The sequence below is a fragment of the Eleginops maclovinus genome, chromosome 18, assembly GCF_036324505.1.
Source record: "Eleginops maclovinus isolate JMC-PN-2008 ecotype Puerto Natales chromosome 18, JC_Emac_rtc_rv5, whole genome shotgun sequence".
Classification (NCBI taxonomy): Eukaryota; Metazoa; Chordata; class Actinopteri; order Perciformes; family Eleginopidae; genus Eleginops; species Eleginops maclovinus.
The window spans coordinates 10,504,128-10,526,163 of record NC_086366.1 but is presented as its reverse complement, the minus strand read 5'-3'; the positions used below and the strand labels follow the sequence as shown (position 1 = coordinate 10,526,163).

At 39.1% G+C, this 22,036-nt stretch overlaps 2 protein-coding genes and 1 non-coding gene across 5 annotated transcripts in view; all 3 read right to left on the bottom strand.

Moving 5' to 3' along the window:
- Positions 1 to 169, bottom strand: part of LOC134880238 (rho guanine nucleotide exchange factor 17-like) — a 55,297-nt gene extending 55,128 nt beyond the window's left edge. The window contains 1 exon segment of the mRNA XM_063907029.1: positions 2 to 169. The gene's annotated coding sequence lies outside the window, so the exon portion shown is untranslated.
- Positions 170 to 1,262: 1,093 nt separating this feature from the next.
- On the bottom strand, positions 1,263 to 14,727 carry LOC134880644 (P2Y purinoceptor 3). Of its 3 annotated transcripts, none has more exons than XM_063907648.1 (4): positions 14,637 to 14,727; positions 14,399 to 14,515; positions 4,360 to 4,787; positions 1,263 to 4,200 (listed from the first exon to the last, which is right to left on the bottom strand). In XM_063907648.1, the coding sequence occupies exons 3-4, from the start codon at positions 4,776 to 4,778 to the stop codon at positions 3,528 to 3,530; spliced, it is 1,092 nt and encodes a 363-aa protein (XP_063763718.1). In that variant the 5' UTR covers positions 4,779 to 4,787; positions 14,399 to 14,515; positions 14,637 to 14,727; the 3' UTR covers positions 1,263 to 3,527. The 3 variants fall into 3 exon arrangements, with proteins under 3 accessions (XP_063763718.1, XP_063763721.1, XP_063763720.1); XM_063907651.1 differs by having other exon boundaries at positions 14,399 to 14,476; positions 14,637 to 14,688; XM_063907650.1 differs by lacking the exon at positions 14,637 to 14,727 and having other exon boundaries at positions 14,399 to 14,624.
- Positions 8,182 to 8,254, bottom strand: trnaa-agc (transfer RNA alanine (anticodon AGC)). The gene has a single exon. It is a non-coding gene; the product is annotated as a tRNA-Ala (tRNA).
- Positions 14,728 to 22,036: the final 7,309 nt, after the last annotated feature.

The following is a 22,036-nucleotide window of genomic DNA, read 5'->3' as shown; positions in this document are numbered from 1 at the left end:
CATGTTTTCGATTCCCGAAACTGCATCCGTTTAAGGAGGAAAAGCGCTACAACAATTGTTGGCCAAAACTTTCCCAACCTGTTCACAAATACAACGTTTCCATTGTTAATCCCTTACTATGTCTGAGCCCTCCGCCAGGTTAGCACGCCTTCGCAGGCCCGACGCGTCATCCACTCTTAATTCCCAAAACTGTTTGTGGATTCCTTATTTTGGCATGATTTGGTTTTCCGTGACTTGTGTTGTTTTTTGCATGTTAATGCCTGAGATAGGGCAGAGGGGGTGGGCGGGACTAGGGGTATAGGGGCTGTCATAGCCCCCTCGGGGATTCAGAGGAAAAGCTTTTTTTTCCCTTCCTTTTTGATAGGAGAAGGCAGATACTGTGGACAAACTAGATGTAATTATAGCCCTTTCCCTTGCGAAAAAGACATACGCACTGGCAGGAGTTTTAGAAAGAAAACATACATTTTTAGAGCATCATTCTGTTGTGTTGATATCCCAAGAACTTAACTTATCCACTTGTGATTGTCTAAAATATAATCACTACTCCTGTCTCTTAAAGTAAACGTTCTTAGAGAAAGCCAGAGCATTGTGTCAAATGCAAGCTATATTAGTTATGCAGCTAAAAGTTCAATGCCATGGTGTGTTGTACAGTTGTTGGTGAATAAGAGGGGGGGTAGAAAAACAAATAAAAAAGTTTGCAGTCATGCACAATAAACCCTCTGTGGTGCTTCCCATGTGGCTGTCCGGTTAACAGGTCCTTTTGTTCCAGAGAGGAATTCTGTTTTACATTCCCCATTGGAGTAGCTGCTGACTGCATCGCCCTCCACAGGCTGACCTGGGACATGTCAGGTCACTGGGGGTAGATGATCCCTAAACACTTTTAACCAATTAAGCACATTAAACTGCGTCACAGTATTTCCCCCTAAATATTCACCTACTGTTTTGTTGTTTGTCAGCTTGAAAGCTCTGATCCAGGTGTTGGGATATCCTTTTTGCCCAATATTTTCTAAGGAAATCTGTAACTGACAAGTTGCAAGGTATAATTGTGTTAAACTGTAAAATGGAACCGTTGACTTGTGTCAGGAAAGCTTTAGGTTTCAGTCCAGGATAATGTGAGAAGTGAAAAGAGCAACCAAAACAATTTCCACTTTTAATATTCACCTATTAGATGTATATACAGTATACAAAGTTATTGTTTGTACTTTCTGGTGCAATATAAAAAAACAAAACACTTATCTGAAGGAAGTAGTACAAAGCATGTGTGTTATGCTGTGGGACTTTTTTTTATTCCATTATGACAACATCCATTTGCACAAGCAACTCAATGGGGATGCATGGTATTAAGATACTAATAGACATAAACAACACAATTGTTACTTGTTCCTCAGCATCTTTACATCAATGTAACAAAAATAAAAATCTATTTCTGATACTGTGGTATAGTATTAAAAAAAGAAAAAAATCTCTTCTAAATAATACTGACTGACACAAATATTTTGGCACAGTGCAAAGACCTCTTTTTTTTCTCCACACACACACACACACACACACACACACACACACACACACACACACACACACACACACACACACACACACACACACACACACACACACACACACACACACACACACACACACACACACACACACACACACACACACACACACACACACACACACACACACACACACACACACACACACACACACACACACACACACACACACACACACTGATGCTGAAAACATCAGACATCCAAAATATACACACATACGCACATAATTAGGAAGTTCTTATTTAGGTAGATCTCATATTTGCGACAAATGTTCACAATAAACAATATACACAATAATTCTTCCCCCTATGGGTGCAAAACTTAAACAATTGCTGCAGTGTTTAAGAAGTAAAGCTGCCAGAATAATGTATTTTACAGTTCATAAGTTGTTGGCACTTTCAGGAGTTTTTAGGCAATTTCATTTAACTTAAAAATCAAATTGTCAAATCAAAAAGGGCCAGATGAGCTTCCGACCTCAGCCTGAGAGAGTTTGGTGCAAGTTTTGGATTAAAATAGTCCTGCAAAAGTAATCAGAAAAACAAGTGCAAGATAAAACAATACACTTTGAATTCAATTAATTCAACATTAAGCTACAACAAAATGCAGTTACAACCAAAGACAAAATCTGCATCCATGTTCATTTCATGAACGCTCTTATCTCAGTAACTTGGTACAATCCAAGTCAAATCAGGCACTAACCATTCACATGCGCTCTACCTCTTTGAGAGCACAGTTCCTTTTGATAAATCTCTATATTCCTTTTATAACACAAAACTTCTATCTGCAGAAGCGATTTCTTGAAACAGAAATATTAATTTCATGGGAAGGTTTCACACAACCACAGGAAGATGAAATCTGCAGGGTTGAGCCTTAGTTTAGACCCTGCCCTTAAGTCTAACAGCTGATTTTTTCTTTCTCTCTAAGCATCTGATAACGACTCTTAAATGTTTTAACATTGACACGATGGAGAATTTTAAGCACCTTTGGAGAACACTGTGGCCTGTTGGTCTGTGGTATGAGCTGGATATTAAAGTTTTGTTGGCATCAGTTTATCTCTGGATGTAATAGCTCGGAATGTATCCTTACTGGAAAACATGTTAAGGACCTTACCATTTTTAGAAGGAACAGAGCCGGCCTTTACGGTAACTGCAGTGTGATTACAGCTGTGGTACACACACCATCCAGTGGTGAAAACATGAAAAATGAAGTCTTGCAACTTTAAGGGCCAGCACAGAGAAACCTTCATTAGGAAGTGTAATTCGCCACACTAAAAGGCACCAATCCTCACAAGTGCTTCATGCAATCCTACCATGCAGTCATATATGAACATATGCTTTGAGCATGTTACATGGCTTTGCCCCTTAATGGATTTTATCCCAAAACAATCGGACATTTTTCGAACTCATCTTTCACTTTTAGTTCTTTTCAAACTGCGGAGGCCTGCTTAAGTGGAAGACACCTCTTGTTATCGCTTCATGTAAGAGCTATATTGTTCTATTTTATACTGCAGTTCACAGTGTGTAACAAAAATAGTATTACAAAACAACATAAAGAAAGAAAGCAAACATTTCACAGATAATGATCATGCAGAATGTGCGTGCCGTGTTCAGCTGACAGCACTCCTCTGCCACAATCAGAATTAACTGAAGACATCATTTGGGATATTAGTAATAAGTGCCAAAGCTCGTCCTCACTAAAAATACACTGTGGTGTTACTGGTTAATTTCTCAGTTTGTTTCTTACTCATTCAACCAGATTACTGCCTTCAGAGGTCAGATATACCAGTACTTCAAAATCTTTTTGTCCCTCTAAGGATGGTATGTTTCTTTGTTGCAGTGAGTAGTATTTATATCACATAAGGTCTTGCTTCAGAAAATGCACAAGGAAACTCAGCAACCAATACATGTACCACTTAGCGTCCTCACAGGATTCACCACTGGAGCAAAGCAGGAAGGCTTTACCGCTGTCTTACACGCTGGTGCCCTTGTCCCTGAGGGTGGTGACTTTGTGCACAAACCTTCTGGTGCTCTGGCGATAGCGAGGCTGAGTGAAGTAAAACAGAATAGGGTCCAGAAAGCTGTTCATGCTAGCAAATGGCCGGGTGCTTTTATAGATGATCGAGAACAAGTTTCTAGTCTCGCAGGGCGCGGCGGGCAGAGTACGCACCACAAGGTACATGGTCTTCGTGAGGTGGAACGGCAGGAAGCTGATGCAGAACACTGTCGCCACTACAATGATCATCTTCACCGCCTTGTCCCGTTTCTCCCCTGTCGCCCTGGAGACCCCTTGGTAGGACACCGGGCGGCAGAGGACCTGGGCCATGCGAAAGTAGCACACCATCACACCCATGAAAGGCAACACGAAGCCGAGGCAGGTCAGAGCCATGCCGTACGGATAGTAAGCCACTGAGGACGTTGGCGTACTCAAATCATAACACACTGTGCGGTTCCGCTGGATCCCAGTTTTGGCGAAGTGAAAAGTCGGTGCGCACAGGAAGGCAATCACCAGCCACACCCCTCCGCAGATACACCACGCCAGCCTGCGGCCGCCCTGCTTTTGCCACATCGCCATTGGATGGCAGATGCCCACATAGCGCTGCACACTGATGCAGGTGAGGAAGAGGATACTGCCATGCAAATTACTAGAAAAAGAAAATAGGGGGGGAAACAAAGTTAGGTCAAATCCTTTTTTAAGCTGCACTTTTCTTTTAAAGTTGTTCTCATTTTAATTGAAAGTGAAGAAAATATGAAGACAAAACTGTAAACAGAGAAAGTCACTCAAATCCAGTCAAGTGTCTCACCTGTAGAACTGAAACCTGACCATTTTACACGCAAACTCCCCAAAGGGCCAGTAGTCAGCACTGGCGTAGTTGTAGATGAGCAAGGGAAGTGACATCACATACAGGAAGTCGGCTAAGGCCAAGTTGAGCATGTAGATGTTGTTTTTGGACAGATTGGAACGCGTCTTCCATATCTTCAGTATGACAGCAGCATTGAGAGGAAGTCCCAGCACGAAGACTAAGGAGTACACAGTGGGGAGTAGGATGCGTTTGAAGTCCTCCTTATAGGTGCAGCCGGGGATGCTGGCACTGCTCAGGTTGCTCAGGCTGGGGAGTGAGTCGCCCCCTGAGTATGGCCATTCACTGGTGGAGAACACATCCGTCGGGAAGGTTTGGGAGATGAGCGCTTCCGTCGGGAAGGAGTAGACGGGATGTGGCATCTTCACATCCTGCAGGAGAGACATGAGGAAAGTGTTAGTTGCATTAGTTAATGTAGCATATTTACCCAGCCACATGTAATTACACTGGAAGGACACTTTGTTATTTCCATTTGTTTATTGTCAATGAAAATACAGATAAACATTGTTCCTGTGAACGCCCCCTTATCTATCCTCATTCCTGGAAACCCTGACAATAAACTCTTCTCTTCTGTATTTTAATATTAGTAAACAAGGAAACAAACTGTCCAGCAGAGGGCACAGGGGATCAATATTTGTTTGGTTTATGTCATCAACATCATCTTGAACCCTGTCAACACGGGTCTTAAAATCATTATTGTACTTAAGTACAAGTAAATACAAAGTAGCAATCAACTCAGAAAATAATCTAAAGTAGTATAAAAAGTAATGTATGTTTTCAAAGTAAAAACTAATTGTGGAAAATAACAGCTGTTATCCTGTAATTAATTTGCACAAAAAATAAATAACATAATGTGACGGTCCCTCCTCACTGACCTTAGATACTTCATTACTTTCTTTTATTTCACACTGTTACAGGTTGCTCACTATAGTAGTAGCACTGGCTAAATCGCTAGAAAGACCACACCAAAAATACAGAATTGCCCGGCCAGCCAGGTCATTATATTATGATAATGTAATCCTGTTATCATTTTATAACAAGTGGAAGCTCGACAGCTCCATGTTTTGAAATGAAACCGCAGCAGACTGTCTGCTCTCCCACTCACAACACACACCGTCTGAACAGGCTGCAGGATTAATAAACAACCTGCTACTGCCCCCAACCAACATCAATAACATCAATTCACTGCTTGGCAGCACGGGGGCGAAACAGTGATTGGCTTAAGCCACTTCCTATTCTGTAGCCTGGTTGGACTGTGAGTCACAGTACGTCACATCAAAAACATCTTTGTGTTTTCCCCCAAAAACGTCAGTTTGTTTTTTTAGTTAATTCTGTGTGTGGGTGCATGAACAGTCTGACGCATTATTTTATAGTGATTGAAGGAGAGGCGAGCGAGAGGGAGCAGAACATAAAAGATTCACTACACTGCAGCAATGAGCAGGCACAGTGGAATAACAAAAGGTGGTGAAAGTGAGCGGCTTCATCTTCTGATGACTCATTTCGGATGAAATTCAGAGTTTTGGATTGGTTGGTTAGCCTGTCTAAAGAAAGGCCTTGAGACAAAATGTGTTGCTATCTTAAAGCCCAGCAACATCACGAAAGTCACTCAAATCATTCAACTTTATGAAAACACTGCACTTTAGAAAGGAATTAACCATCAATCACACTGTCAAAGACGCATGTTGTAGCTGCAGGGATGAGGTGAGGTGAACACTCACTGGCAATCCTCACTGTAGCTTCCCCTCCTGCATGTGACGTTATGTCACTCTGTAGTTCTCTGCTTGATTCACTGTACCATGGAAAAGGTCACTACAGGTCTCCTTCGCTTAGTTATAGGTGCAAGTTACCGACAATACAAGAAAGGCACACACGTTTTGGATCCTGCAAGCCCTAGCAAGCAAAAAGATTGATCAAGAGATCAAAGCAGGAATAACTGTCAGATCAAACACAAGCAGCTCTAATAATGATATCTGCACCTCACCAGGACTGTTTCTGTGGAGATCGTAAATGACTGGAGGGAGATATTAATTATGGAGAAACGTTACGTAAGAATGAAAACGTCTTACTGATATACCTTACAGTGGCCGACCTCTGCAGACGAACTACAGCGGCCCAAAACACTTCCATTAGGAAGTGCTGTTTCAAAAATGATGGTGAACACAAATGTGCCAAAACACATGCAAATAAGAAACACCTACAACAACTTGACAACACATCTGCAACATTTAGAAAAACATTCACCAACTTGACGAGAGTTTACCAAAAGAACTGCATAAACAAAACTCTGTAAGGAAGCTCAAAACTATGGCAACAGGGAGAGTACAAAGGGATGCACACAGCTGGGACCTGAGCGCTTGTTGACGGTCGGGGATTATTAAACTGGGCAACGGTCACTCGCAGAGTTAGTCTGCTTTATATAATTGTATGTTTTTTTCGCAGTAAATCTGCAATAATATGGGAAGGGATCATATGATCACATTGTTAAAATAAGCCAATAAAATGTTTCCAGTGCCATGGGTGAGCTTTATAATCCCCAAACGTCCCGTCGGGCCTCCGTACTTGTGAATTCAATATGCATCAAAGAAGCAACTAAATGTGGTGCAGTCGAATAAGAAACTCTGTTTAAAATACAGTCTAATAAAAAAGACTTAAATGAGTGCAGCTGACATGCCGAACAGATCCATACTGGGGTTAAAAAAATAAATTCACTGGAAAACCAAACAGATACACCCCAGAATTCACCTTTGGCACTACATAGCAGCAACGTTTTGTGTAGCTTTTATGACTAAGTATGTGTTTTATGTGGTCATGTTTTCAGTTTCCAACCTCTCCAGAGCGCAAGCAGTAACCTCAGGTGTGCCTCAGGTGTTATCTGCACTGTGTGAGTGCGCGCGAGTGTGCGTGTGTGTGTGATGGCTTCTATGTGAAGTGTTTGCTTGCAGCTTCCCTCCAGGCCATATCCATTTCCTAATCGGCATTTACATTCATTTAATAGCGGCATAATAGATAAACACATTAAAAGGACAGCCAGGCGGACAAACCTACAGGGAAAAGATTTGTTGGAAATCATAACTATTCATTTCACTAAATTCATTGAGTTGATGTGGTATTCTGAAAATAAATCAAAGCTTGATGAATGTTGAATGACACAGAGGTTTTGGAGAACAGGCGTAGATTATTTTTGGACAAGATTCTCCTAAAATGAACATGTTAGTTGTGTGTAATGAAATCATTTTAAGCCACATGTTGAGAGCATTGTGACACTAAAAGTAATTCAGACATTGCTTACCAAACTTTTTGCAGAAAACCATTTGATCCATGTCTTTATGGGTGTGAGGGAGTCTTACACGTTTTCCCATGACTCAGTTTCACTGCTCAGATTAGATATTCCTGAAAACTGTTCTGCTTCTGTGCCAAGATTTCTGAACGCTGTTACACTTACCTTGATAAGAAAATCACTTCTGATGCTGTGCTTTAAATGATGCAGTATTATTCATTAAACATAAATTCAATGTATACATTATGATAAATAAGGAGGAGTTCTGTAGGTGGAGCTCTACTACTAATACATGTCTGAGAAAGAATCTGTAAATGCTCTCATGAATGTAAAGGAAACAATGAGCAGATTAAAGGTTTCCTACCCTGCCTGGCAACAGCAATCATTTGATATCATGGGCAAAGACAACACTGCTCTTTCACTCTGAATGTACAGTGCATCTGATCATCTGTATAAATCCTTTTACGCTTCAAAGACATAAGTCTTCTTGGAGAATGCGGGCATCGATCCCGCTACCTCTCGCATGCTAAGCGAGCGCTCTACCATTTGAGCTAATTCCCCCTGTGATGCAAATGTTAAAAACAGACACCAAATCAGACATCCCTTAGCGTTACACACCAACAGTCCAGCCTATGGGGGTAATGTTACTGTTACTGTCACCGACACTCCTTCACTCCCTCATTCCCGCACTCTGCTGCAAACTCTCTGGCCTCAGGCAGAGCTTTAGTGACGCAAGATTATATTTAAACCACAATCACAAGAATGTGACAGCCACTCAGCAGAAATTGAAGATTCACAACTCAACATAACCCAAGCAGGCTCGTAAATAAGAATACATTCTTAATGATTAATCAGTGTGTGGATTTGGTACTATCCACACTTTTGAACCTTGGCTAAGGTAACACGAGTCAACTGAAAGTGTGTCAAACACTATTCTGTCCTGGCTGACAGCTTGCGAACCAATAAAAAGAGACCCAGTAGCTTTGGTTGAGGTTGATTTACTGAATCTTCTCAGTTATGTTTTTTGGTAAAACTGCAACACAGATGAACACACATATTACAGTACAGATACATGAAATACACTCATTCACCACAAATGAAGCTCAACAATGAACTAAATTAGCCATAGCAACTTAACTAGCCTCTTGCTAACTGTTAGCGTCGCGATTAGCATTAGCATAGTTAGCACGGTTTTCGTAACTTAAAATAAATGCCTCAACATCACCTTAAAGATCACAGTGCCATAAAACAACTAAAATAAACCAAGTGCATCTCTACTCACTGTTAGTTCCACTCCAAGGCTCAGACAACCAACTCTCTGTGGTGGAGCACTCTCTTTGCATGAACACTGAAGGTCCTGGTAATTAAAGCTGCAATAACTCAAAAACACCACCAGGGGGAAACTTACTTTTTGCAGTCACTGACAGGAGTCAGAACACACTGATTAATCCACGCTCAACTCCCAGCAGGAAAAAACATGCTGACGCAGTGAGGAACTGCGAGTAAGCTGATTACATGAAACATGGTTTTCTCATAACTCTACCGAACATTGTCCAAATACCCCCAAACTTAATATGTTTCATAACGATGCAAGCCTCAAGACACCTAGGCCTGGGGCCTCACCATATGTTGTTGCCATGGCAACACAATGCCATGAAACAAGGTTTTTCTTACAACTCCAGCGAACATTCTGTAAACAGCCCCAGACTTCATATGTTTGATAAAGATGCAGACCTCAAGACACCTAGGCCTATTATGGGGTGTCATCATATGCCCTTTCCATGGCAAGCCAAAGCTCGTCATGAAACACAGTTTCTCGTAACTCCAGTGAACATTCTCCAAACTTCATATGTTTGATAGAGATGCAGACCTCAAGACACCTAGGCCTGTTATGGGGTGTCATCATGAGCGGTCACCATAGCGATAGATCACTCATCATGTTTATGTTACAGCTGTAACTGCCAAGTACATTCTCCGATCGGCTTGAAAGTTCCCACGTTTGCTAACGGCCGAGTCCTCGAGACACCTTTGTGACGCGGCGACGTGCAGACAACAGCGGTCCTGCACGGAGCGTCGAAGACCCGCTCATCGCTGCTCGCAGCTTTAATTTTTTATTTATCTAACTAATATGGTGCAGGCTAATACTACATCTATCCCCAGTCACTGTGGCAATGAGACATTTAAACCGATCAACTGCACCAGAAATACACACATGGATGATGGGAAAGGCTGGTGTTCAACAGACACACACGAGGGCTATAAAACAATTGCGTGAGACCCAAATGACATCAGCAAGGGTTGTAATAAACAAGAGAGAGCCCAGACTATCTGTCACATACCAAGCAGCACAAACATTTGGATTTTCCTGAAAAATGATGCGTTTCTACTGATGCTTTGATATCCACAGAAGCAGTGCAGATGTTTTAAGTACAAATATGGACTTTGTTACATGACTGGACAGAAGGCTATGCACATTAATCGAGTAGAAAATTCCGATCTGGCAGAACCACAAAACACAGTCCGTTGTGATAGGACAGACAGTTTTGATAGTGACATGAATCACACACAATTGGCTTCCGATGATGATCCCGAGCACTCTGCTGGTAATCATTCGTTGTGACTTGTAGACAGAACGTGTTTATGCTCGTCACTGTAAGGATTTGGAATTTTAGGATTTCATAAGACGGCACTTCAGGCTGGTTGGTGAGACACAGAGGGGAAGTGAATGCAGCTCTGATGAAACAAGTCAGAGAAGGGACAGTAGGGCGTAGAGCAATGCAGCCTTTTTCTTTCACTTCTTTCCGCCTGACTATGTGTTCAGGTTAGCTGGTGACTGGGTATGGTGATGGGGAGATTGGGGTCGGTTTGTTTTGGTAATATCCGCCCTGCTGAATTAATTTAATTGCGCAGAGAGGTAATTCTGTTAGCCTCGTTCCAGACTTCTGAATCTCCACCCACGTGTCAAATTGGTTCAGGAGTTCATACTGGTCTGGGGGTGCTCGTATAAACAGCATTTTTTCCAGCGAGGAAAGCAATCCACAATTTGTTGGTTGGATAAAGATTCAGGGTGTCATTTACCTACAGAGCTAACTAGCATCCTAAGGCAAGTTTATTTATATAGCACCTTTCAACACAAGGCAATTCAATGAGCCATCCCAGCTAATTTTGATGCAATATAAGAGCAATAACAGCATATAGAGATTTTATATAGATAACTACAGCTGAACAAGACAAATCAAAATCTCAATTGGATCTGCGGCTTCATAAAAACAGCCCGTTTGTTGTTTGCCATGATGAATGAATATAAGAAGAAAACAAAATTCCATTTTGGCTGGTACTCAGGGTAATATTCTACGTCTTTATTAGACGGTAAAGAGTAAAGATCTTATCAGAAATGAGGGAAGAGTCGATTCCAACAGAGGACATGCCAAGCATCCTAAACCTATAGGACAAAGGGACGTTTTAAGACTAGATTTTCAACAACCTGTGTGTTTGCATCAATCTCTGTGTTACTTTTTTTTAGTCTAAACCACTATGTTTCATACTTACGACCACCCTACTCTTAATACCTTAAACAAATCTCTAAATATTAGAGAAGTGATTCTGTTTGCCATCGATTAGCACAACACCAGATGTAAATTAATCACTGAACAAATAAATAAATGTTCAAAGATCTGCCAAAAAACAGCACGGTTAACAAACTTGACCTATAGTCATTCAAGTGGTTCTTACACAAAACATACCAATAAAAGTCCATGTCTCGTCTATTTTCATCCCTGTTATTTCTGTCCCTTCACGCCACTTCATCATTAGAGCAAAAGGGGATTGTGGATAATGCACAAATAACTTGAGGAAGCACAAATATTTTCAACTTGTGTTGCTCTCCAGACAGCTCTTCAATGGTAATTGCTATTGGTTCCTTTGGATGGTGATAGAAAAACATGTTTTTTCCAGATATAACCTGCTGCGAGGAGCCCTAGCAGATTGATACACAGCTGTTGTCATGATACCTAAAGCCTGACAGCGTGACAAACAGTAGTTAGCCTGTGCCCTGTGGCGGCTGTTGTCGTGGGTTTGTGGTGCAGAAGGGAATGCAGCTGTGGTTAGAATCACTAACGCATTAGGACAGGACAAAAAGAAAAGACATGTCTTCACTGACTGATTCTCCAATCCATCTCTGACAATCTTGGGGAAATACACATTATCCTTTTTCAACGTAGCTCTGGTCGTTATAGATCAGAATTAAGACAGAGTATAAGAGTAATTCTCTAAATCCTACTCAGACCAGAGCAGGCAGATTTATTTAGGCCCATTTGCATTAAATTACACACTTTAAAAGGAGACATTTGGCTGGCATTATCGGGATGGCAGGCTGAGAGCTTGTGACGGTTTACTCTGGAAGATAATACCTTGCACTTAACTTTGTCCAGTAAACAAGTTTAAATCTCTCTTCCCCTCCTCTCTGCCCAGCCTGTGTGTCTTTGACCAGTGTTCCATTATTGTGTTCCCAGAAGGACAAACCAAACACAGACAGTGCCAGCAGAAAGAATTATTTACTAAAATCACAGTGACCATGCCAAATCCATGCGAATGATTACCAGTTATTAAGTCTGTGACGTGTTTTTACTGGAATTAGGTTTAATTATATTCCTGCTACAAACATAGAGAGAACCTAGTGACATAAACTTGTCATATGATCTTGTTGCAGAGATATCACATCGCTATGTTTTCCACTGGTGTCAGGAGAAGAGATGATGTATGTTATATTTAAAGGAAAGCAATTATATGCATGTAGAACTGAAACAAATAACCATATGAAATATCCATATGAAAGAAAATGACAAGCATTGATGGGAAAATAGCCAAATTTCCAACTTGTGAGCAATTTACTGTGTTTGTGATAGTAAACTGCATGTTTACATGTTTTAGACTGCTGGTTTAACAAATCACAGCATTTGAGACATCACTTTTGCCATTGGAAAATGTGATGGCTATTTTTCACCCATTTCCAACAATTTATATGTCACACAATTATTAAAGTGATCAAGACAATCTCATCTTTAAGAGCGAATGGGCTGAGACAGAGGTATATTTTTGTCCCCTACACAGGCCGTCCCATACAGATTTTTTTCTCTGTCTCTGTTTGTTCCCCATAAAGTATAAACTTAATCTCCAGTTGCACTAATATACTGATGTGAGGTAATTGTTGCGAAACACCTCACTGGATTTTCTCACAAAGTTGATACAGATGTTCTGCTTGCGGTGATAACAATCATAGAATTGCTGTATTAAATAAATACATCTATTTATGAAGGTTGGAAGATCCATTACTGAGACAATGACTAGGAACAACCAAATTCATAACATGAGTCTGTCCTATCCTAATACTTTAGGTACCAATTATATTATAAATATATCCTTCATTGTATGATACCTCCAATTCAACGTAAAATAAAAAGTCTAACAAATATTTATCAAGTCAGGAACTGTTTTCTATATGATCTCCTCTGTTTTCTCAAGCTGGAAAAATCCACACCAAAAACTTGGGAACTGTAAAAGTTTCCCGGGATTTTTACGGCCTCATTTTTGCGGTTAAAGACTCAGGGCTCCGTTCGTTTTCATTGTCATGGTTTTGCACATTGTGCTTCCTGTAAACTTCACATCGATGCTATCACAAGTATTCACACCTAATGTGAGCACAAGAAAAAACATGGTACCCTGAGGCAACCCACTGTGCAACTTGCTTTGGGTAAGTGCCTTGCCTGAAGGCACTGTGCTTCAGCTTCTATAATTTCCAAGAACAAGTGAAAAAAAAAACAGGATGCAGCGACCCTGAAGTCAGCACCACAGGCAAGCTGTTATCAAAGCAACACAACCACAACATGTTTATTTGCCGGATGTATTTTAGTAGCAGAATCTGATTCATTCCTTTCACTGTCTGTTTCAATAACATGTCCTGGCTTAAGCAGACCTACAACTTTAATACACTAAGTAATGATTACATTTTTCAAACCAAAAGTATAAACATGTACTGAGTATACCACTTGAGCTCAAATGCCAGAAAAAGCTGCTATGATTGGCATTTATTAATACAGCCACACTGTGCCCCATCAGAGGCGGAAGAAGTTCTCAAATATTGTACTCGAGTAACAGTAGAAATACTCTGTAACATGTAAAAGTCCTTTATTCAAAATATTATTCAAGTAAAAGTACAAATGTTGCATCTTTATATACTTAAAAGTAAAACAATCATTATGCAGATTGGCCCATTTCAGAATCATATATATGTTTTGTTTTGGTCATAATTATTGATGTTTTGATGTGTTTATCAAGCTGGTAAAGGCGGAACTAATAAACTAATTGTGAATTAAATCCAGGTGTGTCTAAATTCTTTTTTAAGTGTTGATCCTATTGTTTACTTTAAATCTATACCTGCAAAGTAACTAAAATCAGTAAAAGTATAATATTTACCTCTCAATTGTAGTGGAGTAGAAGGAAAAAGTTGCATACAATTGAAATACTAAAGTAAAGAATGAGTAGCTCAAAATTGTTCTTAAGTACAGTACTTGAGTTAAGGCACTTAAAACCACTGCCTCCAATTATAATATAATGGTTGGTCATGCATTTGAACCACACACCCAAGCTAGTTATGTATCATTCCTTTAGTGGGAATAATGCAATACACTGTAAAATAATACAACTTACCCTGAATGAAGGCACTAAAAAGGAAGTGGCAACATCAACAGGTAGGCGACATGGTAAGACCCGTCCTGCTGCTCTCCTCTGTAAAAACAAAGCCCGGTTCAGCGTCGAGGGGAAACGCTGTGAAAAACAAGTGTACAAATCACTACTATAACACACTCGAGGCTGACAAGGGAAAACTTAACAGCAAGATAAGAGTAAGTTTGTTTAAAGCTCGCAAATTTTCAGTCTCCGGACCAACCTGCTGTAAAGTGTCTCTGTTGCTGCACGCTCTTCTTCACACACTGTTGCTACTGCTACAGCACCGCACAACTGCGCGCGATAGAATAGCACCACGCACGCGCAAAGAGTCTTGCACCACTTACCCAGGCAAATCGCAAGTGTGTGTGTGTGTGTGTGTGTGTGTGTGTGTGTGTGTGTGTGTGTGTGTGTGTGTGTGTGTGTGTGTGTGTGTGTGTGTGTGTGTGTGTGTGTGTGTGTGTGTGTGAGTGAGCCTTCATGCTGTTTTCTTTTTAAAAGCCTGCTTCGAACGCACAATAAATGCATCATGCCAGTTAATTCACTCGTTGAAATTCTGTGTAAAAGTTTTTAAAAACTTTAAAAAGTGAATAAAGACTTAGAACTGGATTTTGGGCAACCAGTCTTTCAGTAAATTCATTTTACTGTAATTGGAGATCTTAGTTTAAATGAATTAGATAAACATACTATTTATATTGTATACATCTGTATTTTGATCAGTTTTTGTCAGTCTGATAGGCACTAGGAAATGGTTTAATGTTTGTTTATTATTACGTTTGTACCTGACCAGGGACTGAAGATTGAAATGAGCTTTTAGCTATAATCTCGCATAGAGCATCTCTTTTCTTTTTCAAATGTATTTTTATGCAGGGTCCTTGTTCAATAAAGAAATATACTATAATGAAAATGACCAGCACGGTCAAACTTAGAATTTAATTAAAATAAAAAAGTTGAACATGTCTGTGGCAGTAATTTGTTGTACATTTTCTTTCCCAAGAACACTCTGACATGTTGACTGCAGGGACCAGGATTCGAACCAATGACCATCGGGATGGTAGACAACCATTTAAGTCACAGCTTACTCATAATAGACAGAAAGACAGACAGGTGGTATACTGGCGTTGGGGAGGTAATCATTTAAGTATTTATTGATGTCATAAGTAAAATGTCACTCACCGCCTGTAAATGCCAGTGTTTTAACTACCCTTATGTTTACTGTACATTTGACATTAAACATTGGCAACGTCCACTGAGAGTAACAAAACTGGTTTTTAATTTCTCAGTGTCCTATCTTGTTAGGTTTTTATGAGACTTTTATTGCATTACTATTTGATTGTTCTTTCCTGCACAGCATCCGGCTTCTATGAAACAATTCCAGTACTGTCTTTATACTGTATATGCAGTCCATGTGTACTATCTGATAAGAAAATAGCCACAACACTTATTAAGAGTGCAACAGCACAACTTTATTTACCTGCTAGCCTCATGTAAGCATCACAAAGCCATGTGACATCCATAAAGAGACTATGTTGAGAGTGTAAAAGTGTGAATGGAAACTGTTTTGACTGCTGCCGGCATACCTTATATCTCTCTAGATTAAATTTGAGAGGTTAATGCATGTTTTCCATAACTACAGACTTAACTTTTGAGTATGCATGTTCAGTTATTGGTAAATAACAGAAGATACAGGTAGAACAGTGGGAAAAGAAGATTATTTCGGAGGTAATGGTTGTGTTTTGAACCACATCTGGCAAGGTTTCCACTGAGGTCAGAAGGAAACGACTGTTTACACATGTCTGTGTTGTCTAACTAAAATATTTATTGTTGTGTACTGCTTTTGCCTTCAGTGTTGTGGTCGTTGAGTCACAAACACATGTTTTACCTCATATCTACTTGCTCATTTTGTCTTCTAAAAATAAATGTGTGCTGGCGTGACTGATACTGATCATTTCTTATTAACAAACTTGTCAGATCAGATGTAACTCTTGGGGGGAGAACTCTCTGTTTTCATATTTGTTTTTGAGCCACTCCCCTATATTTCATGTATAACTTATTGAGTGTGAAAGATGAATTTAATTTGAACAGACTTGTTGACTAGCTGTCGAATCCAAAACCTCGAGAACTGGAGCATGAACAGCACGGTAACACTTTGGACTTTCCTTTACAGAAAAAAACAAGTATAAAAAAAAATAAAATGTACGTGTCTTGAATATAGTGTTTTCTGAGAGCATCCAAAATGTCCCAACGCAGTGAATAGTGTGTGCTTGTGTGAGAACAAAAAATAAAACTTATTTTCCTAAGTGTTCACTGGAACGAGGCAATGCTATAAAAATAGAAAAACAAGATGACTGATTATGTGTTTATTACAGAAAGAATAAACACTTGACTAGGAAATTGGCTACCATCTACATCGACCACACACTGACATAATAACACAAACATGGTTGCTTTGTTAGATAAAAGGAAAAAACTTTGCTATCCAAAATCCTTATACAAGTGTTAAGGTGTTAAAAACTGAAGAAATTGAGGGATTAAAATATGAATAGAGCATTATTTTAAGGTTAAATGTTACAACGTAAAGCATGAAAGATCAGGATAAGATATGAAGGGAGACAAATCTATCAATCAATCTGCTTTCTCTTTCTGCCACAGACAGAGAAAATTAATATGTATTGAAGCACTTAGATGATTGAATTTCTTAACAGTCACCCAGCAGACCTCTTCTATTCTGAATGAGCTTGTTGGTGATGTTGAAACCGAGGCATGTGCAGACAGGGAAGTAAAGTTCATTTATTTTTTGGAGACAAGTTGCTCAAAGCTTAATCAGCAAATTACGTAATGATTGCCAAGGAACTAAGGAGCCTCTCTGATCCAAACACAAGTCATTTCAGGCCTCCGCCCTTCATCTGTTCTGCAATAGCACTGCTTGAAACACGCCCATGAAGAGGCAGCTACGACAGAGTGCACAAGTCACACTTAAAGAAAATAATGTGGACAGGGTGCTTTTTAGCAACACTCGTGTATTTAGTGTGACTTCAGTTTTCATGGATTCTGGTGCATTCACAAAACTTACAAGTAGCATAACTTTTACATGAACTCAATCTAAATTCTGTTGAAGACGCATCTCTGCATTCTTCACTCATGAGTCAACTCAAATGGTTTTGTTTGCATGACAACACAAGGTGCAGGCAGTAGTGGGAATTGTGACCACCGGAGGATCATTGGTTCAAGTCCTCACATGAACAAAAATGATATTTATATACATTGTGTAGACGGATAGAAGACACAGGTGAGGTTTCATTAAGCAAGGAACTGAACCCTCATCTGCTGCTGGGCGCCAAAACATGCCAGCCAATTAGCTCTGACACATCTCCAACAATGTGTGTGTTTTTCCATGTGTGTATTTCAGGCCTGGTGTTCAATGTCCTGTTTGTGTATGTAGGAACTGTAAAAGGAAATCTCAATGGAAACCTAAGGGATTTATAAAGTCTCCTTTCTCCTTCTGAGCAAATACTTTGCTATAAATAATTTTGAGTTCCTTTTTTTAAAAAACTTTTTGCTGGAATTTTTCACATACTAGTACAACCCTGTAAATGCCCTCAGAGATGGAATGTTTTTACAACCTGCATCTGGTTTTTCCAGTTTGTCTATCACTGTTTCTTCAACTTAAAATCAACTGTCTCATGGCCAGAGGCGTGCACAGACATTTGGAGGAGCTATTGCTCTAAAGGGCCTCCCCCAATTAAGATAATGTTTTAGAGCTCTTTATAAGGCTTGTTGTAAGTGCTCAAATAATGAAAGCATTATTACTGTTCTCCTTTTCACACTATAAAGGAGTTCAAAGATGGAGCTGTCTCCAAAAGAAACATTTTACATGTATTCTTATTTTTAAACAGAATTATTAGAATCAGAATAAAGTAACATATACACTTAATTAATTACTGCTATAAAAACATACTAAGACAACTGAACACTAGTGCAGTCAGTTGCAGTCATTTGAATGGATTGTGGCTTCACTCAGGGATTGTTGTGAGTCCCAGGAATTAGACTGGAGAAGATTATATATAGTCATTCATGTGATAATAAATATGTTGCCTACGTGTATAGAATATTTACAACCTGTTATAAAGCCTTTGTGAACCAGTTATCTGGCCATCTTATCCATATTATACTACAGCTATTAGTAATATTTTTCTTGATCACCAAGCTGTCAAATGTGTTCTGAACTGGAAGCTTGGGGTTAGCCCCCAACAGAAAATATTAACTTCACTCAGCACAGATACAAGCTTTGCATTTATCACTGATTTAAATATTTGTTTTAATGAGTTATTAGTGTACTTCAACGTTTGTAGTTGCTTGACATAATCACAGTGCTTCACCTGCAGCTGCCCTGCTGGCACCTTTTATCCAGCTCTGCAAAGTCGCAGTCCTTTTAGCTGCCTCCTTCAGAAGTCTCTCTCTCTGCTTCAGTCTCCTCTGTCTGGAAGGCATTCTTAAGCACAGAAATGTAACATTAGGCTATGCATAACAAATAAAAAACGATTATTACATTAACTAATCTGAACAGTAATTCACATCTCATAACAAAATAATCGAAGGCGACTACTTGCGTTCGTTGACTTGATTTTTAAAATGAAAACTAGGGACATTTTTAGTTTTGCAGTCCATAGCTCATTACAATATCTAATGTTAGTAACTATTAAAGAAAAAAGGGGACATTTCTGTTTTAATGTAGTTTGACCATTGTAACTGCTGACATACTGATTACACATTTCAGATCAACCGTGACAAATGAAATGGTCAACTAGGAGGGATAGTTTGCAAATATATTGGAAGTTTCAGAACCTTTCAGTTATTATAACACAGTTTGGTTTTGCAGGATGTGAAACTGTATGCCTTCCTTCCTCTTATTGTAGATAGTAGAGGTTAAACAAGTATACAAGGCAAACATGCTTAAAAAGTCTATACAATATATACTACTTACAATAAAATGACAAAAAAGAAATAAAAATGACTGTTATTTATTCAGATCATTTTCACATGCTTTCCTGTCCTGAATTAAAGAGTATGCTGTTGACAGGCTATTATCAATAATGAATGCTTTGACACAAATGAAAAATAAATCTCACATTAACCGGAAAATGATTGGGATTTTGCTCTAAGGATTAGTAAAAACAGAGCTCAACGGAGTAATAAATGATATGCAGAGACAGAGCTGCAGATGCACAAATGCAGAAGACACTGTGAGGTCATGTGTTTTGTGACCTGGCCTGCAGGATCCCAGCGGATGAATTGAGTCATTAGTTACTCAATAACAAACCTCTTTGGCCACTGTGATCATTATCATTAACACTCGTCGCCTGAACCACATCCTGACATTTCATAAAAATGTAGTGCACTATTTTGTTGTTTAAACATTCATAAACTCAAATGTTGTACTGTGTTTCATTTAAATGGCGCAAAATACACTTTTACACATGCTTCTACCTGAAAAACCTGAGACTTTTGAAGGAAGAAATAACTATTTCTTTAGGAAATTGAATGTAGAAGCAATATTTGAACCCCCTTCCATGTTTCATACACATACTACCATCTTTACCATGGACATTACTGTTTTAGCTATCTCTATCAAAATATGTCACTTGTTGCAACAGTGGTAGATTTTCAGCAGAAATGTAGTCTTGAGTAAAAGTAAAAATGTCTTAGTTATGACAAGGGTTTAACATTTTTCATAGATCAATGTCTGTTAACAATAAAGATATGAGACTATACCGAATGTGTGTGTTTGGTGGGGCTTTGTGCATAAAGGAGGTGTGTGTCAGTGTTTGTTCAGTAGTGCGTATCTGTATGAGTGGTGGTTGGATTGCACAACTTGGACGGATATCTGCTGTAGGGAGAAGTGAAAGGGTGAGTGGTCTTTGCTTTTTCAGCCACAAAGGAAATAATGTTTTCTTCTTCTTCTTCTTTTCCAACGCAGACAACCCTTTAAAAAAGCAGCACAAACGTTAGTGTCCTTACATCAAGCTGTTCCTGCAACAGCGAAAAGGGGGCAAACACAGCATGTTTTCTGGTGCTTAAGAAGGTGTAATGATTGATACACAATTGAAGAACAGAAACCTTTCTGATGAAAAGTGTCTTATGGATGCAATGCATTAGCATTCTCTGCCAGAATTACAATCCCCTACATTAGAAATGAAATATATCTAATTATTTAGCAAAAAAAAGTAATACATTTGCCTTATGTCTTTTATTCTAACAGATAATTAGAGTATTCAGCTGCCTGGTGTCAGTGTAGTGCTTGTGTATTTAACATGTACATTTGCATAATCTCCTTATTTGTTTTAAAGTTTCATTATTTTAAAAGCTTCATCCTAAAGGCATTCAACCCATATCAAGAGCATTACAATGATTGTTTAAAGAGGACTAGGGATGAGCTTTGAAAATAAATGATTAAATTATGCAATGTATATTTAACTTAATGTCTACAACTAAAACATCAACTAATTGTCTTAAGGAAATGATCTCGTAATGAATAAAAAGGGCATCAATTCATTTATGATCTACAGTATGTTTGCTAATCTGCATTCCTCTTATTCACTTCCTTTGTTGCCCCAAAGTTTCCTGTGCAGATAGTGGCGCTGCTCCAATAAGAAATGGACCATCAGTTAAGATTAAAAGCTTATTCTTGAACTTGAAAGCACTTATCAAAAGAATCGTACAATTTATAATGACATTTTATTATCTCTGAAGGCATGATATACAAAATGTTCCATCTGAAGTTTAGTTTAGGCAGCTCAAATACAATTCAAATGGTCAATTTAAAGATAATGATTTGTTTTGTCTGGGGTCCCAGTTTAAAGGGAAGCCTTCCCTTTATTTGAATAAACAATGCTAAACCCGTGATGATCAGGTTTTATACTGCTCTTATTGAGTCGTTTCTGTCCTTTTCTTTTAATGTCATGATTTGGTAATCTGCCTTTAAAGAGCCGAAACTTTCTAACTCAGATCTTATAGAGGTGTAGCAGACTGATTGGTGAGTCACAGCTTAAGTGGAGGCAGCTACAGCGGTTTTCAAACTCTATATTGAATGACTCCCCCCACCCTCTTCACTCAGGATTTAAGCTTCTTCCTTTTGGCCGAAGGATAGTTGTCCCAAGGTTTAGAACAAAGCGCTATAAAAACAGCTTTATTATGGCAGCTATTGCACAAAGGTCTAAGACAAAGTAGTGTCACCCAGATGCCCTTTTATTTATTAACTTCAGATGCCCATGTTTATAGTACTGTTATTTGAATGTTTTAAGAAGGGACGGTGCAGGGTGTACTTTTGTCTGTGTTGTTTTTAGAATGTGTGTCAGGATGGATCCCTTGTCTTTTTATCTGCAAAGTAATTCCAAGCCCTTTAACCAGAGTAAGATTTCTTCTTTTAAAAAGGAGGCTGACTTAAATGTTTTCCTTTTCATTTAAGGAAATTAGTTTTTAAAAGGGAAAACATAATTGTGCCATCACTGTCGTAAGGAAAGGTCGTCTTTAGGAAATTGTGACATTTTTCTTATTCTCTGTTGAATGTCATGTGATGAATCCTGAAGAGTGACAACTGTTTAGTGTTACTCAACCTGCAATCCG

Coding starts and splice junctions, on each gene's coding strand:
- LOC134880644 (XM_063907648.1), bottom strand. CDS start 4,778: ATGCCACATCCCGTCTACTCCTTCCCGACGGAAGCGCTCATCTCCCAA. Junction 4,201..4,359: donor GTCAGGTTTCAGTTCTACAG/GTGAGACACTTG, acceptor TTCTTTTTCTAG/TAATTTGCATGGCAGTATCC.